Source organism: Notolepis coatsorum (assembly GCF_963971535.1).
Source record: "Notolepis coatsorum genome assembly, chromosome: 7".
Lineage (NCBI taxonomy): Eukaryota > Metazoa > Chordata > Actinopteri > Aulopiformes > Paralepididae > Notolepis > Notolepis coatsorum.
In genome coordinates this window covers 3,759,098-3,784,314 of record NC_140171.1, presented here as the reverse complement: position 1 = coordinate 3,784,314, position 25,217 = coordinate 3,759,098, and the positions used below count along the sequence as shown (strand labels likewise).

Here is a 25,217-nt window from a genome sequence, read left to right as displayed (position 1 = left end):
TGTAGCCACTTGTTTCATTACTGTAGCCACTTGTTTCATTACTGTAGCCACTTGTTTCATTACTGTAACCACTTGTTTCATTACTGTAGCCACTTGTTTCATTACTGTAACTACTTATTTCATGCCACTTGTTTCATTACTGTAGCCACTTGTTTCATTACTGTAGCCACTTGTTTCATTACTGTAACCACTTGTTTCATTACTGTAACCACTTGTTTCATTACTGTAACCACTTGTTTCATTACTGTAGCCACTTGTTTCATTACTGTAGCCACTTGTTTCATTACTGTAACTACTTATTTCATGCCACTTGTTTCATTACTGTAGCCACTTGTTTCATTACTGTAGCCACTTGTTTCATTACTGTAGCCACTTGTTTCATTACTGTAGCCACTTGTTTCATTACTGTAACTACTTGTTTCATTACTGTAACTACTTATTTCATGCCACTTGTTTCATTACTGTAGCCACTTGTTTCATTACTGTAGCCACTTGTTTCATTACTGTAGCCACTTATTTCATTACTGTAGCCACTTGTTTCATTACTGTAGCCACTTATTTCATTACTGTAGCCACTTGTTTCATTACTGTAGCCACTTGTTTCATTACTGTAACTACTTGTTTCATTACTGTAACTACTTATTTCATGCCACTTGTTTCATTACTGTAACACTTGTTTCATTAGCCACTTGTTTCATTACTGTAACCACTTGTTTCATTACTGTAGCCACTTGTTTCATTACTGTAGCCACTTGTTTCATTACTGTAGCCACTTATTTCATTACTGTAGCCACTTGTTTCATTACTGTAGCCACTTGTTTCATTACTGTAACTACTTGTTTCATTACTGTAACTACTTGTTTCATTACTGTAACTACTTATTTCATGCCACTTGTTTCATTACTGTAGCCACTTGTTTCATTACTGTAACCACTTGTTTCATTACTGTAGCCACTTGTTTCATTACTGTAACACTTGTTTCATTAGCCACTTGTTTCATTACTGTAACCACTTGTTTCATTACTGTAGCCACTTGTTTCATTACTGTAACCACTTGTTTCATTACTGTAGCCACTTGTTTCATTACTGTAGCCACTTGTTTCATTACTGTAGCCACTTGTTTCATTACTGTAGCCACTTGTTTCATTACTGTAACCACTTGTTTCATTACTGTAACACTTGTTTCATTACTGTAGCCACTTGTTTCATTACTGTAGCCACATATTTCATTACTGTAGCCACTTGTTTAATTACTGTAGCCACTTGTTTCATTACTGTAACTACTTGTTTCATTACTGTAACTACTTGTTTCATTACTGTAACTACTTATTTCATGCCACTTGTTTCATTACTGTAGCCACTTGTTTCATTACTGTAACCACTTGTTTCATTACTGTAGCCACTTGTTTCATTACTGTAGCCACTTGTTTCATTACTGTAGCCACTTATTTAATTACTGTAACCACTTGTTTCATTACTGTAGCCACTTGTTTCATTACTGTAACTACTTGTTTCATTACTGTAACTACTTGTTTCATTACTGTAACCACTTGTTTCATTACTGTAGCCACTTATTTCATTACTGTAGCCACTTGTTTCATTACTGTAGCCACTTGTTTCATTACTGTAACCACTTGTTTCATTACTGTAGCCACTTGTTTCATTACTGTAGCCACTTGTTTCATTACTGTAACCACTTGTTTCATTACTGTAACCACTTGTTTCATTACTGTAACCACTTGTTTCATTACTGTAACCACTTATTTAATTGTAACCACTTGTTTCATTACTGTAGCCACTTATTTCATTACTGTAACCACTTGTTTAATTACTGTAACACTTGTTTCATTACTGTAGCCACTTGTTTCATTATTGTAGCCACTTGTTTCATTACTGTAGCCACTTATTTCATTACTGTAGCCACTTATTTCATTACTGTAACCACTTGTTTAATTACTGTAACACTTGTTTCATTACTGTAGCCACTTGTTTCATTATTGTAGCCACTTGTTTCATTACTGTAGCCACTTATTTCATTACTGTAGCCACTTGTTTCATTACTGTAACCACTTATTTAATTGTAACCACTTGTTTCATTACTGTAGCCACTTGTTTCATTACTGTAGCCACTTGTTTCATTACTGTAACCACTTATTTCATTACTGTAACCACTTATTTCATTACTGTAACCACTTGTTTCATTACTGTAACCACTTATTTCATTACTGTAACCACTTGTTTCATTACTTTAGCCACTTGTTTAATTACTGTAGCCACGTGTTTCATTACTGTAACACTTGTTTCATTACTGTAGCCACTTGTTTCATTACTGTAACCACTTATTTAATTGTAACCACTTATTTCATTACTGTAACCACTTATTTCATTACTGTAGCCACTTGTTTCATTACTGTAACCACTTGTTTCATTACTGTAACCACTTGTTTCATTACTGTAGTCACTTGTTTCATTACTGTAACCACTTGTTTCATTACTGTAGCCACTTGTTTCATTACTGTAGCCACTTGTTTCATTACTGTAGTCACTTGTTTCATTACTGTAGCCACTTGTTTCATTACTGTAGCCACTTATTTCATTACTGTAGCCACTTGTTTCATTACTGTAGCCACTTGTTTCATTACTGTAGCCACTTGTTTCATTACTGTAGCCACTTGTTTCATTACTGTAGCCACTTGTTTCATTACTGTAGCACTTGTTTCATTACTGTAGCCACTTGTGTCATTACTGTAGCCACTTGTGTCATTACTGTAGCCACTTGTGTCATTACTGTAGCCACTTGTGTCATTACTGTAGCCACTTGTTTCATTACTGTAGCCACTTGTTTCATTACTGTAGCCACTTGTTTCATTACTGTAGCCACTTGTTTCATTACTGTAGGCACTTGTTTCATTACTGTAACCACTTGTTTCATTACTGTAACCACTTGTTTCATTACTGTAGCCACTTGTTTCATTACTGTAACCACTTGTTTCATTACTGTAACACTTGTTTCATTACTGTAACCACTTGTTTCATTACTGTAGCCACTTGTTTCATTACTGTAACCACTTGTTTCATTACTGTAACACTTGTTTCATTACTGTAGCCACTTGTTTCATTACTGTAGCCACTTGTTTCATTACTGTAGCCACTTGTTTCATTACTGTAGCCACTTGTTTCATTACTGTAGCCACTTGTTTCATTACTGTAGCCACTTGTTTCATTACTGTAACCACTTGTTTCATTACTGTAGCCACTTGTTTCATTACTGTAGCCACTTGTTTCATTACTGTAGCCACTTGTTTCATTACTGTAACCACTTATTTAATTGTAACCACTTGTTTCATTATTGTAGCCACTTGTTTCATTACTGTAACCACTTATTTCATTACTGTAACCACTTGTTTCATTATTGTAACACTTGTTTCATTACTGTAACCACTTGTTTCATTACTGTAACCACTTGTTTCATTACTGTAACCACTTATTTAATTGTAACCACTTGTTTCATTATTGTAGCCACTTGTTTCATTACTGTAACCACTTATTTAATTGTAACCACTTATTTCATTACTGTAGCCACTTGTTTCATTACTGTAACCACTTATTTAATTGTAACCACTTATTTCATTACTGTAGCCACTTGTTTCATTACTGTAACCACTTATTTCATTACTGTAACCACTTATTTCATTACTGTAGCCACTTGTTTCATTACTGTAACCACTTATTTAATTGTAACCACTTATTTCATTACTGTAACACTTGTTTAATTACTGTAGCCACTTATTTCATTACTGTAGCCACTTGTTTCATTACTGTAACCACTTGTTTCATTACTGTAACCACTTGTTTCATTACTGTAACCACTTGTTTCATTACTGTAGCCACTTGTTTCATTACTGTAGCCACTTGTTTAATTACTGTAGCCACTTGTTTCATTACTGTAGCCACTTGTTTCATTACTGTAACCACTTATTTCATTACTGTAACACTTGTTTCATTACTGTAACACTTGTTTCATTACTGTAGCCACTTGTTTCATTACTGTAGCCACTTGTTTCATTACTGTAACACTTGTTTCATTACTGTAACACTTGTTTCATTACTGTAACCACTTGTTTCATTACTGTAACACTTGTTTCATTAGTGTAGCCACTTGTTTCATTACTGTAACCACTTGTTTCATTACTGTAGCCACTTGTTTCATTACTGTAGCCACTTGTTTCATTACTGTAACCACTTGTTTCATTACTGTAGCCACGTATTTCATTACTGTAGCCACTTGTTTCATTACTGTAACCTCGTATTTAATTGTAACCACTTGTTTCATTACTGTAGCCACTTATTTAATTGTAACCACTTGTTTCATTACTGTAGCCACTTATTTCATTACTGTAACCACTTGTTTCATTACTGTAACCACTTGTTTCATTACTGTAACCACTTGTTTCATTACTGTAACACTTATTTCATTACAGTAGCCACTTGTTTCATTACTGTCGCCACTTGTTTCATTACTGTAGCCACTTGTTTCATTACTGTCGCCACTTGTTTCATTACTGTCGCCACTTGTTTCATTACTGTCGCCACTTGTTTCATTACTGTAGCCACTTGTTTCATTACTGTAGCCACTTGTTTCATTACAGTAGCCACTTGTTTCATTACTGTAGCCACTTGTTTCATTGTAGCCACTTGTTTCATTACTGTAGCCACTTGTTTCATTACTGTAACACTTGTTTCATTACTGTAGCCACTTGTTTCATTACTGTAGCCACTTGTTTCATTACTGTAGCCACTTGTTTCATCACTGTAACCACTCCCCCTCTGACTCCGCCCCCCAGCCCAAGCTGTCCGAGCCGGCCATCGCCACCAACCACAACAAGCAGGCGCTGCTCTCCTTCTGGTACAACGTGTGCGTGGAGTGTCCGGAGAACGTGCGCCTGGTGGTGCAGAACCCCGTGGTCACCAAGAACATCGCCTTCAACTACATCCTGGCCGACCACGACGACCAGGAGGTGGTGCTGTTCAACCGCGGCATGCTGCCCGCCTACTACGGCATCCTGCGCATGTGCTGCGAGCAGTCGCCCGGCTTCACCCGCCAGCTGGCCTCGCACCAGAACATCCAGTGGGCCTTCAAGAACCTCACGCCGCACGCCAGCCAGTACCCCGGGGTGGGTGGTGCCCGACAAGTCGGCACTGATTTAGATTTTAGGATCAGTTTTTTTTTTTTTTTTTTTTATCTTTATTTATCTCGAACAAAGATTCAAGACACAAACTTGAAATAACAAAAACAAAATAATTTTTCTTTTTTTAAACAAAATACAAATACAAATAAAATATCTCTTCCTAGACATGGAAGCGATTGTCATCATAGCTGAAGACAAATGGTTTTGTTCGAGAAGGGACAGAAAGAAGCAAAGCTTATCTGGTCCTGGCCCTTCCTTACAATATCATATTAATATGTAATAATACGTTATCTATCAATATCAAAAATCCTATCCACTACAGCAAAAAGATAAATAAATAATTACAAAAATACTAGTTCACATTATCAAGGATAGGATGTTGTTAGATGTAGGATGAGAAGCTGAAGCGGTAGTTAGATGTAGGATGAAAAGCTGAAGCGGTAGTTAGATGTAGGATGAGAAGCTGAAGCGGTAGTTAGATGTAGGATGAGAAGCTGAAGCGGTAGTTAGATGTAGGATGAAGCTGAAGCGGTAGTTAGATGTAGGATGAGAAGCTGAAGCGGTAGTTAGATGTAGGATGAGAAGCTGAAGCGGTAGTTAGATGAGAAGCTGAAGCGGTAGTTAGATGTAGGATGAGAAGCTGAAGCGGTAGTTAGATGTAGGATGAGAAGCTGAAGCGGTAGTTAGATGTAGGATGAGAAGCTGAAGCGTTAGTTAGATGAGAAGCTGAAGCGGTAGTTAGATGTAGGATGAGAAGCTGAAGCGGTAGTTGGATGTAGGATGAGAAGCTGAAGCGGTAGTTAGATGTAGGATGAGAAGCTGAAGCGGTAGTTGGATGTAGGATGAGAAGCTGAAGCGGTAGTTGGATGTAGGATGAGAAGCTGAAGCGGTAGTTAGATGTAGGATGAGAAGCTGAAGCGGTAGTTGGATGTAGGATGAGAAGCTGAAGCGGTAGTTAGATGTAGGATGAGAAGCTGAAGCGGTAGTTAGATGTAGGATGAGAAGCTGAAGCGGTAGTTAGATGTAGGATGAGAAGCTGAAGCGGTAGTTAGATGTAGGATGAGAGAAGCTGAAGCGGTAGTTAGATGTAGGATGAGAAGCTGAAGCGGTAGTTAGATGTAGGATGAGAAGCTGAAGCGGTAGTTAGATGTAGGATGAGAAGCTGAAGCGGTAGTTGGATGTAGGATGAGAAGCTGAAGCGGTAGTTGGATGTAGGATGAGAAGCACCGAGTGATTTGATCTCCTTTTGGGCCTATAGATCCATGGTTCAGGAAGGCCTCGCCTGTTTCATGTTGGGTCATGTCCACACGAATCCGGATATTTAGTAAAGCGCACATTTTCTTCTCACGTTTGGGCCTTTCATCCACACGTAAACGGAGATTTTCTAAAAAAACGCATTTTAAAGTGAAGATTTTTCAAAATATCCGTTTCAGTGGATCCGTGTAGCCACGTTAAACGCGTAGTCTATATAAACGACGACGTCACAGCTCACTACGCATGCTCAGACTGTTGTTCTATGGCAATAGGCGGCCGGCGGGGGCGTAATTGCCCCCCCCCCCCCCCCCCCCCCCCCCCCAGCAATAATATCTGGCCCGTCGGATTGTTTGGAGAATATTACTTTTCTATTTTTCTAATACCAGACCGACTATAGGCTAGCTAGGCTATATATTTCAGATATAATGTCCAAACGGAGAAACTACCACCACCTAAAGAATCCTTATTATACCTTGTTTTATCCATGTTGAGAGTGAATAACAGGTAGGCAGCGGAGCCTGAAGATATACCGTTTAGCTAAATATCCAGATACGTGTTGTGTATCTGACTGTTTCTGTTTCTCTGTCTGTGTGTGTGTGTGTGTGTGTGTGTCTGACTGTGTGTGTGTGTGTGTGTGTGTGTGTGTGTGTGTGTGTGTCAGGCGGTGGAGGAGCTGTTTAACCTGATGCAGCTGTTTGTGGCCCAGCGCTCTGACATGAGGGAGGAGGAGCTGGAGGACGTCAAGCAGTTCAAGAAGACCACCATCAGCTGTTACCTCCGCTGTCTGGACGGACGCTCCTGCTGGACCACGCTCATCAGGTCTATACACACACACACACACACACACACACACACACACACACACACACACACACACACACACACACACACACACACACACACACACACACACACACACACACTCACAGAGACACTCATCAGGTATATACACACACACCCCTGTGGTCCTAACAGGTGTGTGTTGTTTGTAGTGCCTTCCGTGTGCTGTTGGAAAACGATGAGGACAGACTCCTGGTGGTGTTCAACAGAGGACTCATCCTCATGACCGAGGTAGGTACAGTACAACCTCATGTACATCCTCATGACGGAGGTACAGTGGGTACAGCCTCATGTACATCCTCATGACGGAGGTACAGTTACAGTACAACCTCATGTACATCCTCATGACTGAGGTACAGTAGGTACAGCATCATGTACATCCTCATGACCGAGGTACAGTAGGTACAGCCTCATGTACATCCTCATGACCGAGGTACAGTAGGTACAGCCTCATGTACATCCTCATGACTGAGGTACAGTTACAGTACAACCTCATGTACGTCCTCATGACCGAGGTACAGTAGGTACAACCTCATGTTCATCCTCATGACGGAGGTACAGTAGGTACAACCTCATGTTCATCCTCATGACGGAGGTACAGTGGGTACAACCTCATGTACATCCTCATGACTGAGGTACAGTAGGTACAACCTCATGTTCATCCTCATGACGGAGGTACAGTAGGTACAACCTCATGTTCATCCTCATGACGGAGGTACAGTGGGTACAACCTCATGTACATCCTCATGACTGAGGTACAGTAGGTACAACCTCATGTACATCCTCATGACGGAGGTACAGTAGGTACAACCTCATGTACATCCTCATGACGGAGGTACAGTAGGTACAACCTCATGTACATCCTCATGACTGAGGTACGGTAGGTACAACCTCATGTACATCCTCATGACCGAGGTACAGTAGGTACAACCTCGTGTACATCCTCATGACGGAGGTACAGTGGGTACAACCTCATGTACATCCTCATGACTGAGGTACAGTTACAGTACAACCTCATGTACATCCTCATGACCGAGGTACAGTAGGTACAACCTCATGTACATCCTCATGACGGAGGTACAGTAGGTACAACCTCATTTTACATATATTTATATTTACATAGATATATTTCTCATATATCATATATTTCTCATATCACCACATGGCAACCGTTGTCTCTTCCATTGCCATCTATAAAACAATGGTTGCCATGTTACAGGCAGCCGTGACAAGATATCAAAACCCAATGTAACTGACAAAGATAATTAACCAACAATCAAGTTACAGTTAAGCGAGAATGTGGTGTGAAAATACAGTCATCTCCTTCTCCACTCATCTCTCTCTCTCCCTCCCTCCCTCCCTCTCTCTCTCTCTCTCTCTCTCTCTCTCAACTTATTCTCCACTCATCTCTCTCTCATCTCCTTCTCCACTCATCTCTCTCTCTTCTCCTTCTCCACTCCTCTCTCTCTCATCTCCTTCTCCACTCCTCTCTCTCTCTCATCTCTCATCTCAATCCTCTCTCTCTCATCTCCTACTCCTCTCTCTCTCATCTCCTTCTCCACTCCTCTCTCTCTCTCTCATCTCTCATCTCCTTCTCCACTCATCTCCTTCTCCTCTCTCTCTCTCTCATCTCCTTCTCCATTCCTCTCTCTCTCTCTCTCTCATCTCCTTCTCCACTCCTCTCTCTCTCATCTCCTTCTCCACTCATCTCTCATCTCCTTCTCCTCTCATCTCTCTCATCTCCTTCTCCACTCATCTCTCTCTCATCTCCTTCTCCTCTCATCTCTCTCATCTCCTTCTCCACTCATCTCTCTCTCATCTCCTTCTCCTCTCATCTCTCATCTCCTTCTCCACTCATCTCTCTCTCATCTCCTTCTCCACTCCTCTCTCTCTCTCATCTCCTTCTCCACTCATCTCTCTCTCATCTCCTTCTCCACTCCTCTCTCTCTCTCATCTCCTTCTCCACTCATATCTCTCTCATCTCCTTCTCCACTCATCTCTCACCTCCTTCTCCACTCCTCTCTCTCTCATCTCCTTCTCCACTCCTCTCTCATCTCCTTCTCCACTCATCTCTCATCTCCTTCTCCACTCCTCTCTCTCTCTCATCTCCTTCTCCACTCATCTCTCTCTCATCTCCTTCTCCACTCATCTCTCATCTCCTTCTCCACTCATCTCTCTCTCTCATTTCCTTCTCCACTCATCTCCTTCTCCACTCCTCTCTCTCTCATCTCCTTCTCCACTCATCTCTCTCATCTCCTTCTCCACTCATCTCTCTCTCATTTCCTTCTCCACTCATCTCCTTCTCCACTCCTCTCTCTCTCATCTCCTTCTCCACTCATCTCTCTCTCATCTCCTTCTCCACTCATCTCTCTCATCTCCTTCTCCACTCATCTCTCTCTCATCTCCTTCTCCACTCATCTCTCTCTCATCTCCTTCTCCACTCATCTCTCTCTCCCCCCACTCTTCTCATCCCTCTCTCTCCCTCTCTCTCTCTCTCTCTAGTCGTTCAACACGTTACACATGATGTACCACGAGGCCACGGCTTGTCATGTGACCGGTGACCTGGTGGAGCTGCTCTCCATCTTCCTGTCGGTGCTGAAAGCAACGCGGCCCTACCTGCAGCGCAAAGGTTACACCCATCCATCCACTGATAGATCTGATTTAGCAACACGACCCTACTACCTGCAGCGCAAAGGTTACACCCATCCATCCACTGATAGATCTGATTTAGCAACACGACCCTACTACCTGCAGCGCAAAGGTTACACCCATCCATCCACTGATAGATCTGATTTAGCAACACGACCCTACTACCTGCAGTGCAAAGGTTACACCCATCCATCCACTGATGGATCTGATTTAGCAACACGACCCTACTACCTGCAGCGCAAAGGTTACACCCATCCATCCACTGATAGATCTGATTTAGCAACACGACCCTACTACCTGCAGCGCAAAGGTTACACCCATCCATCCACTGATAGATCTGATTTAGCAACACGACCCTACTACCTGCAGCGCAAAGGTTACACCCATCCACCCACTGATAGATCTGATTTAGCAACATGACCCTACTACCTGCAGCGCAAAGGTTACACCCATCCATCCACTTATAGATCTGATTTAGCAACACGACCCTACTACCTGCAGCGCAAAGGTTACACCCATCCACCCACTGATAGATCTGATTTAGCAACACGACCCTACTACCTGCAGCGCAAAGGTTACACCCATCCATCCACTGATAGATCTGATTTAGCAACACGACCCTACTACCTGCAGCGCAAAGGTTACACCCATCCACCCACTGATAGATCTGATTTAGCAACATGACCCTACTACCTGCAGCGCAAAGGTTACACCCATCCATCCACTTATAGATCTGATTTAGCAACACGACCCTACTACCTGCAGCGCAAAGGTTACACCCATCCACCCACTGATAGATCTGATTTAGCAACACGACCCTACTACCTGCAGCGCAAAGGTTACACCCATCCATCCACTGATAGATCTGATTTAGCAACACGACCCTACTACCTGCAGCGCAAAGGTTACACCCATCCACCCACTGATAGATCTGATTTAGCAACACGACCCTACTACCTGCAGCGCAAAGGTTACACCCATCCACCCACTGATAGATCTGATTTAGCAACGCGGCCCTACCTGCAGCGCAAAGGTTACACCCATCCATCCACTTATAGATCTGATTTAGCAACACGACCCTACTACCTGCAGCGCAAAGGTTACACCCATCCACCCACTGATAGATCTGATTTAGCAACACGACCCTACTACCTGCAGCGCAAAGGTTACACCCATCCACCCACCGATAGATTTGATTTAGCAACACGACCCTACTACCTGCAGCGCAAAGGTTACACCCATCCATCCACTGATAGATCTGATTTAGCAACGCGACCCTACTACCTGCAGCGCAAAGGTTACACCCATCCATCCACTGATAGATCTGATTTAGCAACACGGCCCTACTACCTGCAGCGCAAAGGTTACACCCATCCACCCACTGATAGATCTGATTTAGCAACGCGACCCTACTACCTGCAGCGCAAAGGTTACACCCATCCATCCACTTATGGATCTTATTTAGCAACACGACCCTACTACCTGCAGCGCAAAGGTTACACCCATCCATCCACTGATAGATCTGATTTAGCAACACGACCCTACTACCTGCAGCGCAAAGGTTACACCCATCCATCCACTTATGGATCTGATTTAGCAACACGACCCTACTACCTGCAGCGCAAAGGTTACACCCATCCATCCACTGATAGATCTGATTTAGCAACACGACCCTACTACCTGCAGCGCAAAGGTTACACCCATCCATCCACTGATAGATCTGATTTAGCAACACGACCCTACTACCTGCAGCGCAAAGGTTACACCCATCCATCCACTGATAGATCTGATTTAGCAACACGACCCTACTACCTGCAGCGCAAAGGTTACACCCATCCATCCACTGATTCAGTGTTTGTTTGTTTTCTAGCTGTAGATTTACATTTACATTTAGTCATTTAGCTGAACGCTTTTATCCAAAGCGACTTACAAGTTCTGTACGACAAGTCATCAGGAAGGGCACAACTCTATCAGCTGAGTAACACTGTTCATCAAAGTGTTGCGTGCTACAGTGTAGGTTAGTGTATTAGGACAAGTGCATGACAGTAAGGTTAGTTAGGGTTAGCTCTGATCCAGTGTTTGTTTGTTCTCTCGCTGTAGATGTGAAGCAGGCTCTGATCCAGTGTTTGTTTGTTCTCTCGCTGTAGATGTGAAGCAGCTCTGATCCAGTGTTTGTTTGTTCTCTCGCTGTAGATGTGAAGCAGGCTCTGATCCAGTGTTTGTTTGTTCTCTCGCTGTAGATGTGAAGCAGCTCTGATCCAGTGTTTGTTTGTTCTCTCGCTGTAGATGTGAAGCAGCTCTGATCCAGTGTTTGTTTGTTCTCTCGCTGTAGATGTGAAGCAGCTCTGATCCAGTGTTTGTTTGTTCTCTCGCTGTAGATGTGAAGCAGCTCTGATCCAGTGTTTGTTTGTTCTCTCGCTGTAGATGTGAAGCAGCTCTGATCCAGTGTTTGTTTGTTCTCTCGCTGTAGATGTGAAGCAGGCTCTGATCCAGTGGCAGGAGAGGATCGACTTCGCCCACAAGCTGCTCACACTCCTCAACTCCTACAGTCCTCCTGAGCTCCGCAATGCCTGCCTAGGTACACACACACACACACACACATGTTATGTTATTAAACAGTATTAAATATGTTATGTTATTAAACAGTATTAAATATGTTATGTTATTAAACAGTGTCCTGATATGTTATGTTATTAAACAGTATTAAATATGTTATGTTATTAACTCATTCAGCGCCCAAGGACGAGTAAACTCGTTTTTTGGCCGCCATGCGTTGAGCGCCAAAGACGAGTAAACTCGTTTTTAGATGCTTTTTTTTCTTTTATTCGATTTTAATATCAATATTACACTCACGGACCTATATTATGTTACCGCTGAAAGCCCTACTGAGACGCCAAAAGTGCAGTACCGGCCAGATCCTGCTAGGTGGCACTATCGCCCACCCTTTGAAACCCTGTTCCCCAGACCCTGTGTTACATCTAATGTCCTCCGGGCGGAGAATTTTGGTCCAGGCAAGTCTAGCGGTTCACCCGATCACATTGAAACGCGTCCATGGCCACTCGATGCATGTGTTGTGCCGGATTATGTCGGGGTCCCGATGTGACACTAATACTGGAAATCGGGATCAGACAATTGGAATATTCTTTTTGGGATACCTCCTTGTGAAGGTAAGGACCATATGACATCAATCCTACTTTGATCCAACCATGATTTCACATCGATCGCAACGATCATATGCAACGTACTCCCAAAACGTATGCCGTTGCTGACGATCCAAGCATCAAAAAACGACCCCCTCCCTCCCCCCCTTTCATGCATTCATGATGAAACATAATACCTATTATATACCTGTACAGGCGAGCAACACCAACGCTTTTAGCTAAATTCACGTATTGCTCCATAGCGCCGTTTTCAGGAATTAGCCCGGATCACTCAGAAACTATACAATATTCACCACGTATACATGACAACGTATACATCTTTTTCACATGTTGAGCGATGGATACTTAATGTCAAATGAGCCATAGTATTGTCTCCATAGCTATAATATAGAATATAGATATAACCCTGCAAACAATGCCACGCATTGAGTACAAGGATGGCTTACACCACTGGCAGTGAATGAGTTAAACAGTATTAAATAACATGTTGTCTCCTCAGATGTGTTGAAGGAGCTGGTTCTGCTGAGTCCTCATGACTTCCTGCACACCCTGGTGCCCTTCCTGCAACACAACCACTGTACCTATCACCATAGCAACATACCTAGTGAGTCTGTTGTTTACTGTACCCATCACCATAGCAACATACCTAGTGAGTCTGTTGTTTACTGTACCCATCACCATAGCAACATACCTAGTGAGTCTGTTTACTGTATCCGTCACCATAGCAACATACCTAGTGAGTCTGTTTACTGTACCCATCACCATAGCAACATACCTAGTGAGTGTTTACTGTACCTGTCACCATAGCAACATACCTAGTGAGTCTGTTTACTGTACCTATCACCATAGCAACATGTAAAGGTACCTCATTGTTAGGGCTGACCCCTATTAGTCGACTAATAATCGACTAATCGGTCGAAAGGAGCCGTAGTCGACCAGCCAACCTCTTAGTCGAATATAAATAAAAATTTATGTTTTTATTTTATTTTTATTTTTTATCATTCTTTCCAAAAGAAAAGAGGCCTAGAAGCGTGGCTGGCGCTAATGGCACGCATACCAGAGGCTAACTGCCTAAGAAAACAGGCACAGAGGCACTGAAAGAGGATTTCACCCATCTAATGAACACACTAGACTAGACAAATATCAAGATGTATCCATCAGTGGACCAATTGCATGCTTTCACAGAGGACAAGAAGCCTTCAGTCGACTCCTTCAGACATTAAGCACCCCCCACAGCCCAAATGGAATGATAACAAAAAATATACCGTATATATAATATATATATATTTTTTTATATATATATTATATCTTTTTTTTACCAATAGTCTACTAACGGCAAATTTTGGCCAATCATAGTCGACCATTCAAATCCTTAGTCGGGGACAGCCATACTCTGTGTTGACCCCTGCTGTGTCTCTGACCTCTGACCCCTGCTGTGTCTCTGACAGTGTCGTTCGGGCCCTACCTGCCGTGCAGAGAGAACATGAAGCTGATGGGCGGCAAGAACAACGTCCGACCTCCCCGGCCTGAACTCAACATGTGTCTGCTGCCTTCCATGGTGGAGACCCCCAAGGTGAGGCCCCCTGGTGGTGGGGTTGAGTAGGGTATCACCACTGATCCGTATGATGATATGTACAGTAATGCTGTATATACCGTGTGTATATATATATATATTTATATATGTCTGTCAGAATATACCTGCATATAATAATTTCTATATACCTACTTATACACCTGCTTATAACTGTATGATAGCATGTACAATAATATATATATTTACCATATATATATATATTTATCCACATCTGTCTGTATATACCGGTATATTATACAATATATAGAATAATACATTGTGTGTGTGTGTAATAATAATAATAATAGATTGGATTTTAAGAGAGAAGTGCCTTTCTCAGACTCAAGGACACTGTACAAGGAAAGGATGGAAAAATAGAAATGTTGAAGAAAAAAAAGAGATAAAACATTATGAATTATCTCTCTCTCTCTCTCTCTCAGGGTAAAGACGAGGTGTACGACCGCATGCTGCTGGACTACTTCCTGTCTTACCACCAGTTCATCCACCTGCTGTGTCGCGTCGCCATCAACTGTGAGAAGTTCACCGAGACGCTGGTCAAACTGAGTATGTGAGCTGTCTGTCTCTCTGTCTGTCTGTCTGTCTGTCTGTCTGTCTGTCTGTCTGTCTGGTTAAGGCTGTCGAATGAATTTCAGTACTCTAATTTCATTTGCATTTGAAACTAAGGAAATAAAATCGAATGTAAATAAAAATGTTTAAAAATCATTAAAAAAAACATTAGTGAACTGAAAACGCATCACTGGTTCTTGTCACTGTTGGGAAAATGTGCTACAAATACAACAGACAATGAAAATGTAAATTATGTCGATTAATATTCAAATGTCAGCCTATTCATATTCAAATGGTATTCTTAGGGACAGCCCGTGTGTGTGCGTGTGTGTGTGCTGGATAACGCTCATGGTTTCTAACGTGTGGTTCCAGGTGTGTTGATGGCGTATGAAGGTCTGCCTCTTCATCTGGCTCTCTTCCCCAAGATGTGGACAGAGCTGTGTCAATCACAGGTGACACACACACACACACACACACACACACACTCACACACACACAACCTCCCTCCAACAAGGTACTGTGACGTCATCTATTGCCCTGTTGAAGCAGGATGGAAACATCAACCACTAGGGCAGGAAAACTGCAAACAAGGTTCCATGTTCGTACACAAAGCATCGTGAAACATCAACAGCAATATAATATTGATCTGCTGAGAATCAGATTACACACATCTAGAAAGGAACATTTTATAAAACATACAAATTAAGATCTAATAGTTGACAGAATAACTGACCTAGCTCCTCTATTAGAGCTCTACATTTACATTACATTTAGATTTAGTCATTTAGCTGACGCTTTTATCCAAAGCGACTTACAAGTTCTGTACGACAAGCCATCAGGAAGGGCACAACTCTATCAGCTGAGTAACAATGTTCATCAAAGTGTTGCGTGTTACAGTGTAGGTTAGTTTATTAGGACAAGTGCATGACAGTACGGTTAGTTAGGGTTAGATATAAGTACCTGTATAACTGACCTAGCTCCTCTATTAGAGCTCTAAGTACCTGTATAACTGACCTAGCTCCTCTGTTAGAGCTCTAAGTACCTGTATAACTGACCTAGCTCCTCTATTAGAGCTCTAAGTACCTGTATAACTGACCTAGCTCCTCTGTTAGAGCTCTAAGTACCTGTATAACTGACCTAGCTCCTCTGTTAGAGCTCTAAGTACCTGTATAACTGACCTAGCTCCTCTATTAGAGCTCTAAGTACCTGTATAACTGACCTAGCTCCTCTGTTAGAGCTCTAAGTACCTGTATAACTGACCTAGCTCCTCTGTTAGAGCTATAAGTACCTGTATAACTGACCTAGCTCCTGTTAGAGCTCTAAGTACCTGTATAACTGACCTAGCTCCTCTGTTAGAGCTCTAAGTACCTGTATAACTGACCTAGCTCCTCTATTAGAGCTCTAAGTACCTGTATAACTGACCCAGCTCCTCTATTAGAGCTCTAAGTACCTGTATAACTGACCCAGCTCCTCTGTTAGAGCTCTAAGTACCTGTATAACTGACCCAGCTCCTCTGTTAGAGCTCTAAGTACCTGTATAACTGACCTAGCTCCTCTATTAGAGCTCTAAGTACCTGTATAACTGACCCAGCTCCTCTATTAGAGCTCTAAGTACCTGTATAACTGACCCAGCTCCTCTGTTAGAGCTCTAAGTACCTGTATAACTGACCTAGCTCCTCTATTAGAGCTCTAAGTACCTGTATAACTGACCTAGCTCCTGTTAGAGCTCTAAGTACCTGTATAACTGACCTAGCTCCTCTGTTAGAGCTCTAAGTACCTGTATAACTGACCTAGCTCCTCTATTAGAGCTCTAAGTACCTGTATAACTGACCCAGCTCCTCTATTAGAGCTCTAAGTACCTGTATAACTGACCCAGCTCCTCTGTTAGAGCTCTAAGTACCTGTATAACTGACCCAGCTCCTCTGTTAGAGCTCTAAGTACCTGTATAACTGACCTAGCTCCTCTATTAGAGCTCTAAGTACCTGTATAACTGACCTAGCTCCTCTGTTAGAGCTCTAAGTACCTGTATAACTGACCTAGCTCCTCTATTAGAGCTCTAAGTACCTGTATAACTGACCTAGCTCCTCTATTAGAGCTCTAAGTACCTGTATAACTGACCTAGCTCCTCTATTAGAGCTCTAAGTACCTGTATAACTGACCTAGCTCCTCTGTTAGAGCTCTAAGTACCTGTATAACTGACCTAGCTCCTCCTGTTGCTTGTAGTCTGCGCTGGCCAAGACGTGCGTGAAGCTGCTGGTTGAGGATCCGGCCTTCGGCGAGTACATCAAGTGTATCCTGATGGACGAGAGAACCTTCCTCAACAACAACATGGCCTACTCCTTCCTCACCTGCTTCCTGCACAAGGTGCGTTCAAAATCACACATGTTCATGTCATATGGGTTGGATAGTTGTAGTAGGGATGCACGATTAATCGAAGTTTTTTTTTTTTTACTTTTCTTTAAAAAATTGTTTTTTAAAAGATGACGATTCTGACTTGAGTTATTTTGTATGTTACAAGAGACTTTTAAGTTTAAGTCCAGCACTTTCATATATGTAATGTTGTCTGTTTAAGAGAGTGCAATAAATGATTTTATTGAAAAAATAGGAATCGTGTGAGAGAATTGTGATCTCACTTCTTAGAGAGAAAAATCGTGATTCACATTTGAGCAAGAATCGTGCTGCAGCCCTAAGTTGTAGCCTAGTTACAAAAGATTAGATTGGATTCCAATGTATTGTCGTCATGCAGCACACGTACAGTACAATGAAGAGAAGTTGGCATCTAACCAGAGTGCAAATGTAACAGTAAAGTGCAATAACAATAATACTGTACGCTTTACAAGTGATTGAGTGGAATATATGTAATGAAGCTACTTGGTATATACACTGATCTGATGTATGTACAGTATTATGTACAGTGATACAAGTATAAAAACACTAGTAATAAGCCATACTGGCCAGTGGTTAAATGAGTAGAAAGGCTAGCTGCCTTCACATATACAGTATATGTGAATATATATATATATATATATATATATATATATATATATATATATATTAAATATTGTGTTCTAGGTGCAGGGCCAGGGGCTGTCAGGCCCCAGCATAATAATAATAATAATAATAATAATAATAATAATAATAATAATAATAATAATAATAATAATAATAATAATAATAATAATAATAATAATAATAATAATGATATAATAATGATAATAGTAATAATAATAATGTGTGTTGTGTTCTAGGTGCAGGCCCAGGTGCCGTCAGGCCCCAGCATAATAATAATAATAATAATAATAATAATAATAATAATAATAATAATAATAATAATAATAATAATAATAATAATAATAATAATAATAATAATAGTAATAATAATGATAGTAATAATAATAGGGCTGTCTTAACACTATGGTCGCCAAAAACGCCTTACCACGTCATTCCTCGCCATGCTCATTCTGCCAAAGACGCCGTACCACGTCTTTGATATCAATATTTCAAAAATCTGTGATCGCAATCATATTTCTCCCCCGGAGACTTGAGATCTACTGTTGATCCCCTCTCAACTCTCCAACGGTTCAAGACCGCCATCTGGTGGCCGATCGGCGGATCGCCCAGACAGGAAACAGGAAATGGAAGCTGGTGCTCATTCCAATTCGGTCCGATCACTCGCTAATAGTCCCAGGACTCGAGCTAGACGCAATGGATAGCAATCCGTTACCAATAACTCGATAAACAACATGATTTGGACGTATATACTATTATACAACCTGGAGATGGATCGCATATTTCTACATCCCATAATAGGAATATTTCTGCTCCACGCTCATCGCCCAATGGCCCGAGGAGACTGGGGTAAGATTCAGCGTTATTTTTTAACGTGTTCCATATAAACTGCTCTGATGATCATATCACCCACACTAGATGAATCATCTAACGTTGGCCACGGAATTATAAACGACCCCCCCCCCCCCCCCCCCCCCATCCGGTCGACATCAAATGATAAGTAGTAACTTCTAGAAGCACGTCTGTAACTGAGGGGTACAATTCCCTGACTGTATTACTAGATATGATACTTACTACCACTACCTTTGTACTTAATATTCGGCCACCCAGTACTCGGCATAAATATATTATGATGAACACTGTCACGTAGATGAGACGGATCCAACACAAATGTACGAATTAGAAATAGGTCTTTATTTCTACACAGCGATGGTGTGTAGAGCAAGCACTTAATCAAATCAATCACATTTATGAATGGGAATTAGTATGCACTTTTATGGCAAGAGTATTCGTCGGTATATCAATAGAGAATGTCCAATCTCTGAAGGCGCAGGTGGTACATATACGACCTGGAATAGTTTAAGGAATAACAGCAATGATACTTTAATGATTATAGACTGGATACACTAGGGGGGGGGGTTAATCCGGTCGCTTGTAAGCCGACAGGAGTAGGAAGGGGGGGGGGGGGTAGAGTCCGGCAGCCTCATCCGGCCAAGGGTATCCCAGGTGAACCCACTGTAGTGCCGTTCAATGCGCCGGCGATCCTTGGACCACAGATGAAAGCAGATGGACTCTTTGTGGGCCGGCGTCCTCCGGTCCACGGAGGAGAGACGTGAAGCGACCTCGTCTTGCAGAGCGTCTCCTCACCTTGCGTCCTCTCCAGGGGGGGGGGTTCCAACACACGGCAGTGTCGGGGGTCTTTATCCAGGGAATAATCAACGTATACAAAGCATAATCCGTGCCTGGGAAGGCGGGCTGTCGTCGGTAGAATAATCCGGTATACAGGTCCACTCGCTCGTCTGCTCTGGGGCTCCTCGGGTGCAATCTCACATGGGGTCGATCATCCTGGATAAACAGCCAGTTCTCTGCCCGAAACGATGGGGTACTGACTACGGTAGTATTCTCACCGCACGAAGCACTATATATTAACAGACTATTATTAGCTTAATAGACTACGTCCAACTCGACGATATAGTGCCAAATATGACTATTCAAATATTAATATACACGATGTCTCAATACCGATGGTAGGCCGAACTTGGCCTTACTCCCACACGTGGCGTCGCGGGGAGGCTTTACGTCTGTCACTCTATTGGAGGGTAAGAAACTGGACTGAAAAGGAAGTCCTACTTTAGTAGCGCAGTATATATACGCACTATGAACAAATAGTCCCATTAGTGGTGCGGTAGCCAGATTCCTACGCGGAACTAGGACTTGTTCGTACATGTTGAGCGGTACGTTTGAACTGGGTCTGGGGGGTATGGCAGCCTGGCACCAAGGTCTCGACCAATAGTAGAATGGAGACTATTATGGGATGTTCAGTAGGCTAGAATGGATATTCAATGCATATTGTACAAGGAATATACAAGGGATATCAGGGAATATTAGAGAATATACAAATACAATTAAATATATATATATAATAAATATATATATTCGGTTTAATCTGGCCCTTCACAACAGCCACCCCCTGATTGGTCCCAGACCTAATCAGTTAAGCAGAGACAGATTAATCGCGTTGTCTATTTACACATAAGGGTTTGCTGTAGGGGTCAGTCAACTTCACAAAGTCATAGGGTTATAGGGTCATGGTCATCATCGATTGTGTCTGGGAGTCGGGGCAGTTCTATGAGCCTCGCCACGGGACGGGTGTAAGTGCGACCCTGGACAAGCACTTCAGCTGCTCGGACCTTGCCGTCGGCACCGGTGATCACTTTGCTTATGCGGCCGGCCGGCCACATAGCTCTGGGCAGTGATTGATCAATAATCATGACGACTGTTCCTTCTGTCAAATTGTCTCTCTCCTTTACCCACTTCTGGCGGGTCTGTAGAGACGGTAGGTAGTGCAGTAGGAAACTGCTCCAAAACTTGTCGGCTAATACTTGGCTGTACCTCCACATTCGTCGGCCTTTCGCTTCTTCAGGCCGGTACATTGTCTGGGGTAATGCAGGATCTAGCCGCCCCATCAGGAGTGTGTTGGGGTCTGCGGAGATAACAGTGCTCAATCCACAGAACACAGACTTCTTATTTTCCACCTCCTCTGGACTTGCTTCCCTCGGGATAGGCATGGGCCACTGTCCTTCCGGGAGTCTTAGGAATGCGGGGCCGTCACTGTAAGCATTGTGACGGGTGAGGTCATCCAGGGGCATCCCCCGGGTGATGACGTCAGCTGGGTTCTGTTTTGTATCAACGTAGCGCCACTCTGTTTCTCCGGTTAACTCTTCGGTTAAGTCTTGAATCTCGGTGACTCTGACTCCCACGAAGACTTTGTACTTGCATGAGTCCGATTGGATCCAGGCGAGTACTGTCGTGGAATCTGACCACAGGATTGTTCTAGACACCGGTATGGTGAGCTCACGTTGGATGAGCGTGGCTAGGTGCGCTCCGGCTAGGGCTGCGCAGAGCTCTAGACGTGGGATAGATTGTTGCTTGCGTGGGGCTATTCTCGAGCGGGCGAGGACAAATGCTGTGTAGATCTCTCCCCCCTTTTCTTGGGCCCGCAAGTAGGCTACTGATCCGTATGCGACCTCTGAGGCGTCACTGAAGACGTGTAAGTCCATTTTACATGTCTCTGGCCTCACCGTGGGTGGGAAGTAGCTTCGGCGCATATTAACGCCTGGGAGTGAGTGGAGCTCCATCTCCCACTCTCTCCAGGTGGATGCAAGGTGTGCGGGAATGGGGTCGTCCCAGCCCTGGTCCTTGTCCCACAATGCTCGTACAATCATTTTTGCCCTGGTGGTGTACGGTAGAATACATCCTAGCGGGTCATATTGTCGGGCGAGTGTTGTGTACACACTCCGTCTGGTGGTCGGCGCCGCCGCCGGCCTTCCCTGCTCCGTAGTCAGGGGCTTGTGTCTGTAGTGAAGCGAATCTGTTTTGAATCGCCACACCAATCCCAGGGTCATCTCCTGGGCTTCTCCCGGGATTGTAGCCATCCAGGTCTCGCTGCTGGCTGCCTTGTCCTCGGAGGAGAGGCTGCGCAGTACTTGCGGATCGCTGCTGGCCCACTGCCTGAGATCAAAGCCGCCTTTGATCAATGAGGCGCGGAGTTTAATCAGGAGAGCCTCGGCTTCTTCCTGGGTTGATGGTCTTTGTAGACAGTTGTCTACGTAGAAGCTGTTCTTTACGCTGTGTCGGACCTCTTCGTCCGCTGCTGGGTCCTCTGCTACATGTTTCTGTAGTGCAAATGTAGCACAGCAGGGGCTGCACGTCGTTCCGAAGGGGAGGACTTCCCACTGGTAGATGGCTGGGCGCTCATCTCCTGGCTTCTCTCTCCATAGGAACCGTAACAGGGGCTTGTCCTCCTCTACTAATCTCACCTGCAGGAACATTCCTTTAATGTCCCCGCTGATGGCCACCTTTTCCTGGCGGAAGCGGAGTAGAACGCTGAGTAGGGAGGGGCCGAGTGTGGGACCGGGCAGTAACTCTTTATTCAGATTTTGGGATCCGATCTGGTAGCTGCAGTTAAATACTATGCGGTCTTTACCGTTGTGATGGACCTTGTGGTGAGGCACGTACCACGATTCAGTGGTCTGGTCAGCCTCTTTAATGTCCATCTTTGTGACGTGTCCCGCTGTGATGAGCTTCTCAATCTCAGCGCGGTATACACTCTCTTGGGCGGGGTTCTTGGCTAAGCGCCGCTCCGTGTTCAGCAGGCACCGTTCTGTGGCGTCTGTCTTGGCGTGGAAAGTAGGCATTCCTTCTCGCCGCAGGAGTGGCGTGGCGTATCTCAACACGCCGTTGACCGGGACTCTCTTGGTCCCTGTCTCGAGGAAGTGAATGGCGTAAATGTCATCTTTAGAGCGAATGTCTTTCTTTCCGTTCTTAAAGGGCATTTGTTCCAAGGTCCATAACCGCTCTACGTGTTGCAGGAGTGCGGTTTCTCCCTCTGTGACTCGGGAGTGGAGACATCTAGTGGCTGTACTTCGGTTGAGAGATTTGGCAAGCGGGCCTTGGAGAGTCCATCCCAAACGGGTCTCGACTGCTGCAGGACAGCCTCGGGGTCCGGTATGAACCCGGTCTATCGGGACAATGAGGTCTGCATGGTCGGAGCCTATCAACAGGGTCGGCATAGCATTGTCTATGAGCGGGATCGGTAACTTGCGCAGATGTGCATATTTCTCCATCAGCTTGGCGACGGGGTATGTGTACCGCGACAGTCCTATTTCTTGGCTGGTGAAAGCGTCTGTAATCTGGTACCGTCGCTCAGGCTGGCCGCTTGCTGCGATAGAGAATGAGACATTCTCGCCCTTTATCGTCTTCAAATCTCGTCTTATTGTCCGAATTGTCATTCGGACCGCTGCGGCCTCTGCTGGGCCGCAGCGGAGGCGAGCAGAAGGGTCTTCTCTGACCCGTCATCGAGGACGGCGTAAGTGTCCAGGACTTTATTCTGGTAGCTTAGTGTCACACGCACTACTTTTAGGAGTACTCGGGCTCCACTGCTGCTGGCGGGATCGATGTACATGACGCTCGCTTTGCTGCTGGATGGTGCGGGTGAAGGGCGCCGTCTGTTACTGTCGTGAAGTATGTCCAGATGGGCTCCATCGCACTTGGTGCACCTTTTCTTTAAGCGGCATTCGGCTGCCATGTGTGAGCGCGCACAGCGAAAACAGCGCTTGTTGGACTTTATCCATTGACTTGCTTCCTCCGCGTTCAGCTTGGGGAAGGAGTCACATTGCGCTAGCCAGTGTTCTTTCTCACAGTAGGGGCACACTATCTTCCACTTCTCCGTTCTGGAGGGGGTACTGCGGCTCCTGCTGCTCGGTACTGACTCCGATTGGTGCATCACAGTCACCGATCTTCTTCCATCATTTAGTCGTCTGGTTCCTTCTCTGGAGCCAGGGGTGCTCCGTCCGAATGTATCTAGCCGTAGGCTGCTGACTTCTCTCGCCAGGAAGTCTGCTAGATCGAGGAGGTTCGGTTCGGGGCCATTCGGGTCTCGGTGGTCTCTGTGGTCTCTCTGCCGCCTAAAACGCTCCTGTCGAGCGGGCGGCAGCTTCTCCAAGATCCTTTCCACATTTGAGTTGGCGTAAAGTTCATGCCTCCCCTTCTCTCTCTGCGCTCCCAACATCCCTACCAGGGACTGCACTCTGATGGACAGGTCGTCCAGTGCTCGATTGTCTATTGCTGGGGGTAAGCGGTCGATGTGTCGGATCTCCTGGATCACGTAATCCCATATGCGCCCATACCTCTGGTCCAATGCTACCAGCGCTGCTGTGTATGGGGTGGTGGAAGTCGCGTAGGCGAGCGCTATATTATGTGCGCGGGGTACCTTTAAGTGCTTCAGTAGGATGGCGTATTTATGGCGTTCATCCAATACATCCACCAACATGGTCTCCAGACACATGCAGAGTTCTGTATACTGGGCCCGGTTCTCTTGGGTGAAGTCGGGTACCATAGGCGTGCCAATGTATGACGCTGACTGTGGATACATCGGCGAGCGTTGGGGGAGAGGCCTCCTAGGCGAGTCTCCTCCCGCTCCTTGGTATGGGCTGGTACCGGCAGTGTACCATGGCCCGCTTGTCCAGGTGCTGTTCCTCGGTGCGGGTCGTGCGTCGTGCTCACCCGTGTATAGAGTCGGGGGTCTGTAGCGCAGCTCCGCGGGAGTATAGCCTGGGCTGTACCGGACCTCCTGGTCCGGTAGAGTACTGTGCTGTCGTCGGGCGTGGTTCTCCTCCTCTTCCTCTTCGTCTTCAGTTAGGTCATCCAGTGCTTGTAGTCTCTGGTTTAGCCTCTCCACAGGATATGCTGCTCCTTCCCGGTTGCTAGGTCTCGCTTGGACCGGTGGGGGGAGGTGGTCTGTGGGGGGTATAGACCTCGTCTGTTGGTCAAGTTCAGGGTTGTTTACTCGGCTAGGGGATGCCGCCCTGGAGGTGTGTCTAGACGAGTTCCTGGAGCCTCTGGCGGAGGGAGAGGGTGTTGTCCGTCTGATCAGCTGTTCTATTAGTTGCGCTTGCTGTCTGTCGCGCTCTGCGTC

The 25,217-nt window shown here is 44.4% G+C and overlaps 1 protein-coding gene across 1 annotated transcript in view; it reads left to right on the top strand.

Moving 5' to 3' along the window:
* The window catches only part of usp34 (ubiquitin specific peptidase 34), a 245,563-nt gene that overhangs the window by 208,171 nt on the left and 12,175 nt on the right, over window positions 1-25,217 (top strand). Inside the window, 10 exon segments of the mRNA XM_084319311.1 lie at window positions 4,845-5,174; window positions 7,105-7,262; window positions 7,436-7,514; window positions 9,786-9,912; window positions 12,403-12,510; window positions 13,593-13,697; window positions 14,542-14,666; window positions 15,107-15,230; window positions 15,606-15,685; window positions 17,456-17,596. Of these exon segments, the coding sequence (XP_084175437.1) occupies window positions 4,845-5,174; window positions 7,105-7,262; window positions 7,436-7,514; window positions 9,786-9,912; window positions 12,403-12,510; window positions 13,593-13,697; window positions 14,542-14,666; window positions 15,107-15,230; window positions 15,606-15,685; window positions 17,456-17,596 (1,377 nt within the window).